Below are 7,677 nucleotides of genomic sequence, written 5' to 3'. Positions count from 1 at the left end.
ATGCATCTTAAGGTCAGTGGAGGTAGAGGTGCAACCACTTGAGGAGGTTGAGAGCAAAACTCTTAACCATGTGCATCCATTCTACAGCATTCAACATCTCATCGTCACTGTCCAGTGTCCACATCATCATCATCATCATCAGTATCATTATAACTATCACATTCACATCTACCACCATCATCACGATCACCATCATTATAATCACCCTTGTTATCAACTTCATCATTTCCACAAATGCTGTAATCATCTCAGAATCACCTCTTGAATGAAATGTGATGCAGCTTATTAGATGGTGACCCAGAAATCAGATGAGACTGATATCAATGCAATGAGCTGGCATTATCTCCCCTCACTGTGAAATCACAGGAAAGGGAAAATAGCTAAGAAATAATTGTGTCTGATGTCAAACACAACGTGCTATTTTGAGAATGTTTGTGATTGTGTGTGTGTGTGTGTGTACTGTATGTGAGAGTTTATTCATTGTTTGTTTGTTTGTGTGTTATATTTACCACGTGGCATGGTTTGCACTAACCACACAAAGAACTCAATCCTGTGTATTTTTATCAATGAACTCCCCCCCTCCCCTCCCCACACACACACACAGATGTGAAGTCCTCTATGAGTCATCCCTCTTACACATTGGATAGACACAAATATCACCAACACCACAAATAGTCTTACAATCTCCAGCCGAGTCTCTATTCAGAGTCCTGCAGCTGTGAAAGGCAGTATGCAGTTCCAGGTAAGTGCTGACCGCTGCTACAAAGACACACCTGCACATCACAGTCTAATAATGGTCAGAACCTGACAAGCATTGCAAGCAGTATAAAGGAGCCTACAGTCTGATGGGGACTCAAATTGACAGTGGTTTTTGTGGATCTTGTCAGAGAAGAGTGGATAAGGAGGACTCAGGAGGATAGATAGAAGACATCCTGTCTGCATTCCCTGCCAATTAAGTCAGTATGCTTCACTAGAGAGTAGCCTTTTATGGGTAGATAGGAAATTAAGAATGCATTGTTCCATTATGATTTTATCTTTATTTTGTGTTTTCCTGATGACTTTGAGGGTTTAAAGAGTCTATGTGTACCTATGTGTATGTGAACCTATGTGTACTAAAAAAAAACCCTAAAAGCCATTTAGTTGCACTGTATAAAGTACACACAAACACACGCACAGAGAGAGAGAGAGAGAGAGAATGGCTGTCGCAAGAAAACACATGTGTTGGAATTAGTAGGATGCTGTCAGTTGGGCTAAATCCATTAGCATGCTTGACCTAAACAAGCTGTGAACACTCCCCTCTCCACACTGTGAAATCAGCGAAGCACAGATCCCGCTTCTCCAACACCGTAAACAACAGTCCCCAGAGAATAAGAGAGAGCACAGAATATGTGTGTGTGTGTGCGCTTGTGTGTGTGTGAGTGTGTGCGCGTGCGTGCGTGGGAGTGTATGTGTGTGTGTGTGTGTGTGTGTGTGTGCACAAACGTGGGTAAAAAAAAAGAGGTGAAAAAAACGAGAGGAGGAATGGAGAGAGGACAGTACAGTGAAGGGAAAAAAGGAGAAAATATCAGAGTTCCCAGCAGGGAGTTTGCGCCTGTGGTGGGCTGTCTTTGATTGCTGATGGTATGAGAGCCTCACAGTGGAGGGGGAGGAAGGAAAAGGCAAAAAGAGCAAAAACTGAGAAGAACAGACTGGTGTGCAGATATAGAAATATTCTGACAAAGTGAGAGAGAGACAGAGAGAGAGAGAGATTGTAATGATTAAGAAATGAACAATGTCATCCACCTTCCATCTCTTCCCACCCTCTCCTCAATACCCTGGCCGGCACCCCTCCCCCCCTCGACCCTCCACTGCCCAGGTGAGAACACTGACCTTTGGGCTCAGAGCGCTCCATAGAAGGGCTTGTGTGGCCATTAGCTCCAGCTTTGATCCCCTGCACTGGGACAGTGGGGGGCAGTGGAGGGCAGGTGGTGCCGGATCAGTGTGAGGGTCTCTTGATCTCCCGCTTTCATGTTTGTGCTCCAGGACAGCAGACTGACCCTGAGGGCCGCTCGTGTGGTGACATTCCCATGCTCGCTTGCATACACACACACACACACACACACACACACACACACACAGACATACATATACATATATGCACACTCACGGATAGGTAAATACTTGAGACACACATATGCATGCTCGCATGCACGCACACACACACAAATGACCTCTCTCTCACACACATATAAAAATACACACATTTATTTCCACACAGAAATGCACACAAACACACACAGAAACACACACATACACACACAGAAACGCTCGCATACATACGCAGAAACGCACACAGAAACACACACATACGCAGAAACACACACAGAAACACACACATACACACACAGAAACACACACAAAAACACACACAGACCCACCACTACTAGAGTCAGACAGCAGGGAGAGAAAGAGGGGAGAGAAAGAGAGAGAGAGAAAGAGGGGAGAGAAAGAGAGAGAGAGAGTGATGGAGGGAGTCCTCAAAAAAAAAATTAATGAGATGCCAAGATGTGTGACGGCATAGTGGTGTCTCCTCTATCTGCCTCTCTATCTTTCTCTCATTGTCTCATTCCCTCTCTCTTTCTCCGACTCTCATTCACCCCTCTCTCTCTCTCCTTCTCTCTATCGCTCCTCCTCCACACACTCTCCCTCTCTTCCTGGCAGCCCATATTAGGCTGGAGGCAGGATGAAGAGATAGGCTCAGAAATACCTGTCACTGCGTACACTCTGATCTGTGTGCCTGACACACACACACACATACACACACACACACACACACACACACACACACACACACACACACACACACACACAGTAAACACATTGGCTCTGGATGCCTGTGCTAGCCAGCCATATGTCCACACGGCAGTGGACTGGAAACTCTCCACTCAGTCTGTCAAAAGAAAACAGATGACAACTCGCCATGGAAGTTAAGTGAAGTAATCCTTCTGCAGCGCTCTCTTCCCTTGGAGATTTCTCAACACATAGATGCAGGGTATTTCAGGAAAAGTAATAATAAGGATGTTACGAACGAACGAAGGCAGCTCAACCCTCCTGATACCTCCGTCCCAGATTCATCCATGTTGTTGGATGATTGTTGTTGTTTTTTTGTAGCGGTGTGTTTCTGTGTATGTCTGTGGATTTAAAGGCATAATAGGTTTATTAGGTTTCTCTGTGTGTGTGAGTGGGTGTGTGTATGTGTTACAGGAATAATTTTCTTTGTGTGAGTGTGTGAGTTTTTGTGTGCGTGAGTGTGAGTGTGTGTGTGTGTGTGTGTGTGTGTGTGTGTGTGTGTGTGTGTGTGTGTGAGCCAGATTAATTTCCTTCAGAGTAAACAGTCTTATCTCTAAATTGTAATAGTTCATTCCTCTAAACCGTTAATGGTTCCTCCTGCTGCTTCCCTCTGCTCAGGTGTCCACTCTGCTAAAGTGTCCCACTCCCTGTCCACTCCTCTAAAACGTCTCTCACCTGCTCCGCTCCTCTAAAGTGGCCCCCTACTCACGACTCCGCTCCTCCAAAGCTTTCACCTAGTCCCTGGTCCACTCCTCTAAAGCGTCCCCTGGTCATCGGTCCACTCCTCTAAAGCGTCCCCTGCTCGGCGTTGAAGAACCCCCCTTCCTTCTTGGCTCTCCGGCGCGCGCGTCGCACCCGCCAGCAGATGGCGGCGACGAGCAGCATGAGGATGCCCGTGATCAGCATGAGCATGGACACCACCTTGATCTGGGGCAGCGTGTTGAAGGTGAAGGTGACGCTGGTGCCCGCCAGGCCGATCACTAGCGAGATGAAGCCGAACGAGAACAGGCACCGGTACCAGGACTTCTCGGCGCCGCCCGTGGCCTGCGCCAGGCGCTCCAGCGTGTAGTTCTCCGGGCTCTTGGGCAGGCGAGGTTCTGGACCGGGGCCCGGTGGGAGGTCGGGTTTCGTGGAGCCGCCGGCGTCGACGGTGCCGTCGTCGACGCCGTCCTGGGGCAGTCCGCACTCGGCGTCGCACACGGAGGAGAGCTGCGCGAGGGGCTGCGCTGCTGCAGGGGGAGGAGGGGGCTGGCAGGGCAGGCACCCGGACGAGCAGCCCATCTCGGAGCCCCCGTTCTGGGCAGAGGGCTCCAGACTGCCGGCCTCTGCTCCCTCTGGCTCTGGAGGTCCGGGGTTCCCCTCTCGCTCCAGCTGCTCGTGCGGTTCCTATTCTCCTGATGCCGTCTCCAGTGCGGTTCTCTCGGGTTGTGTCTCTGTCTGTGGGGAACGGTTCTATCAGGAGTCAGCATTTGCCTGGAAGAGATGGAGACATAGAAACATCAGAGAAAGCAGGAAAAAAGAGAGATGAGTGTGTGTGTGTGTGTTAAGAGATTGAGGGAAGAGAGGGAAAAAGAGAGATAGAGATAAAGAGAGAGAGAGAGAAAGAGAAAGATATAGAGGCACATGGTAGGCTGAAAAAAGCATCAAAGTGTGAGACTGCTGAGTCTGAAAACAACTCACTATGTAGACTCACTCTGAGAGGTGTGCGCCTTCTCTCTCTCTTCCTCTCTCTCTCTCTCTCTCTTCCGCTCTCTCTCTCTCTTCTGCTCTCTTGCGTTGGAGTCCAGGAGCAGCGCGTGTTAGTGTTTGTCCATGTGCGTGCGTGTGGATGTATGTATGAATGAATGCCTGTCCGCTGTGCTCTCGTCTCTAACACTCAGCGGTCTGCGTGAGCGCCCTCTCGCTCTCTCTCGTGTGTGTGTCTGTCTGTGTGTGTGTGTGTGTGTGCTTCACTGGCTGAGCTCAGCCGAGTGTTTATGGAGTCAAGGGCAAAGGCGTGGCTAGGGAGAGCAGGTGGGCGGGCCGCTGGCACCTGATTGGCTCGTGTCAGGGCTGTGACGTCACTGCCTAGTGAAGATGCGGAGCGAGGGTGGGCTCTCTCTCTCTCTCTCTCCCTGTCAGCTCGCTCCTTCTTTGTCCCTCCGCTGCCTCCCTCCATCTCCCCCTCTCTCTTTCTCCTCCTGTAGTCAGTCTTACTCTGTCTGTCTTTCTTTTCTCCCCCACCTCTCCCTCTATCCTGCCATCTCTTTTCTCTCTCCACCACTCTTCCACTATCTATCTTTCTCTCCCTCTTTCTCTGTAATCTCTCCCAATCTCTCATTCTGTTTCTCTGCCTATTTTCTGCTTCTCTCCTTCTATCCTTCAGGCACCCAGTCTGCATTCTTTCTCCCTTCATTTCTATCTTTCTCTCTCTCTCTCTCTCTCTCTCTCTCTTTACCTGCATCTCTTTCTTTATTTCCATATTTCTTTCTCAGCATCCATCTCTTGCAGGCTCTGGCTAACTATGTCTGTATATTTAACATTCTCACGTTGTAGGCCTATGTAATTAATCAGGAGAATATTCAACATGTAATTGCTAATCATATGCAGGAAGGAATGCAGGCCCAGCTCACACCGCTGAACGCTAATGATGTTAGCATTCTTCAGATGGAATGTCACTATCTGCAGAACACTCAAACTGTTGGAAAAAAGAAACAAAAACTAAATAAAGAAATAACAAAACAAACTAACCAAAACGTCAAAATAACAGTGACAAAAAAAAACACTCAATAGTGACTTACATTCCTGGTGGCCATGGCGCAGCCTGAAGGTTATCACCATAACTGGATGATGAAATGAGAGGACGAGGATAAACGACAAGAAAATAACATTCTTCATCTGTGGGGAATTATCCTCACCCATGCTCTCATTTTCAGTGTGTGTGTGTGTGTCTTTCTCTCACTCTGTGTGTGTGTGTGTGTGTGTGTCTTTCTCTCACTCTGTGTGTGTGTGTGTGTGTCTTTCTCTCACTCTCTGTGTGTGTGTGTGTCTTTCTCTCACTCTGTGTGTGTGTGTGTTTGTGTGTGTGTGTGTGTGTGTGTGTGTGTGTGTGTGTGTGTGTGTGTGTGTGTGTGAGAGAGAGAGAGTTTTATTTATTCTCAGGACACTGTAATTCTTTATCTGGCCAATGACACATGGTTCATTCAACAGCTGGTTCATTTTCACACCTTGACATTACATTTCTCATCATTTTTTCTAACCAAACACTAATGTAAACCCATCCCCCCCCCCTCACACACACACACACACACACACACACACACACACACACACACACACACACACACACACACACACACACACACACACACACACACACACAAACACATTCTAGCAAAATATAGGGGATAATAAATGGATAATCCCACCTCAATTTTCTACAGCTATTTTGACATTTAACAAGTATTAGCAATTTATCATGAATGTGTGTCTGTGCGTGCCTCTGTGTGTGTTTAATTGCTGAGCTCAATTTAGTTCACAAGACTTTGCCATTGTATTCCAATGGTGTATAATAATTCGTCATCCATATCAACACAAAAGACTCACTGAAAGGAAAAACTCCAAGGGGTTACCAGTACAGCGTGGCATTCAAGCCTGGACAAAGAGAGACCGAGATCAATATGTAGAACCAATACGCCCGTCTCCGGCTCTGACAGCAGGTGGTTTATCCGGGGAACAGTAAATAAGGATGCACACTTCCAGCAGAAGTGTTGGAGGAACTGATTGAAGACAGTCCTATTACCTAATCCCAGCAGGCTGGGGTTTGAAAGGTCAGTATTATTGAGTTGTTCTGTCCTTATTTGTCGCTATAGATGCCCTTGAGCCCCAGGGCACAATTAAACCCTCAGGCGCAGGAAAGCAAATCAGATGTCCAATCAACACACTTAAATGGGTCTTGAAGGCGGAAAGCTGCACCTGGTCTGACCTCCCAATCCCTAATATCCCTGCTTTATATTTCTGTTACACATAGAGCAAACTCCAGTGCAAATGCCCAGACAATTAGGAGATGCTTTTATCCAAAGTGACTTACAAGTGAGGACAATATTCATCATGCATTGCAATAGGAGACATTAGAGTGAGCAAAAAACATTTACAAAAGTAGGTGATTATCATCACCTCATCAAGGCCACATCTACCTACATGTCAGACATATCTACACATATCATACATGTCTCTCCTCACTTGTAAAATCACATGCAAGAGATGGGTGTTATCTTTGACTCTGGGCTTTGTCTTGATATTAAAATAGATTTTATCTGTTGTCAAGAGTAGTTTTTATCAGCTGAGAACCATCAACCCTTTCTGTCATATCACAACCTGGAACAAGTCATTCATGCCTTCATAACATCACGGCTTGATTACTGCAATTCTCTCTACCTAGGTCTCCCCCAATCACTGAAGCCATGCCTTCAGATGGTCCAAAACGCAGCGGCAAGGCAGCTAACTGGTACTAACCATACCTGCCAACACTCCCGTTTTGGCATCCCAAAACCTAAAAAAGGAAGCAGGTGCACACTGCACAGCCACGGAGTCTCGCAAGCAAGCAGGCTAGTTGAATAGCCTACTTCACAACTAGTTGTCAAATTGTTAGGGAAGAAATTCTGTGATTAACACATCACATAAACTTATGAGTGTTGTTGATACACAATAGGGAACTTGTGTCCTTTGAACATTATAATCTGACAGCAGCTTTGGAGTTTTGGAGGTGGTGGATATATAACCGGCATGCGTATCTGTTTCGGTAAGGTAAAAGCAGCGACCAAAATGCAGTGTTGCAAAGTGTGTATGAAACATGTTAAATATCTAACA

At 46.9% G+C, this 7,677-nt stretch overlaps 1 protein-coding gene across 2 annotated transcripts; it reads right to left on the bottom strand.

Moving 5' to 3' along the window:
- Positions 1–2,500: 2,500 nt before the first annotated feature.
- Positions 2,501–4,766, bottom strand: LOC125288046 (transmembrane protein 100-like). 2 transcript variants are annotated; one of them, XM_048234150.1, is made up of 2 exons: positions 4,510–4,766; positions 2,501–4,302 (listed from the first exon to the last, which is right to left on the bottom strand). In XM_048234150.1, exon 2 carries the CDS (start codon positions 4,108–4,110, stop codon positions 3,616–3,618), a length of 495 nt encoding a protein of 164 aa, XP_048090107.1. In that variant the 5' UTR covers positions 4,111–4,302; positions 4,510–4,766; the 3' UTR covers positions 2,501–3,615. The 2 variants fall into 2 exon arrangements, with proteins under 2 accessions (XP_048090107.1, XP_048090108.1); XM_048234151.1 differs by having other exon boundaries at positions 4,523–4,766.
- Between the last annotated feature and the right edge of the window lie 2,911 nt (positions 4,767–7,677).

Source organism: Alosa alosa, chromosome 22 (genome assembly GCF_017589495.1).
Source record: "Alosa alosa isolate M-15738 ecotype Scorff River chromosome 22, AALO_Geno_1.1, whole genome shotgun sequence".
NCBI lineage: Eukaryota > Metazoa > Chordata > Actinopteri > Clupeiformes > Clupeidae > Alosa > Alosa alosa.
Note: the sequence above shows the minus strand (reverse complement) of the source record. Positions and strands in the feature narration are given on the sequence as shown.

Coding starts and splice junctions, on each gene's coding strand:
- LOC125288046 (XM_048234150.1), bottom strand. CDS start 4,110: ATGGGCTGCTCGTCCGGGTGCCTGCCCTGCCAGCCCCCTCCTCCCCCT.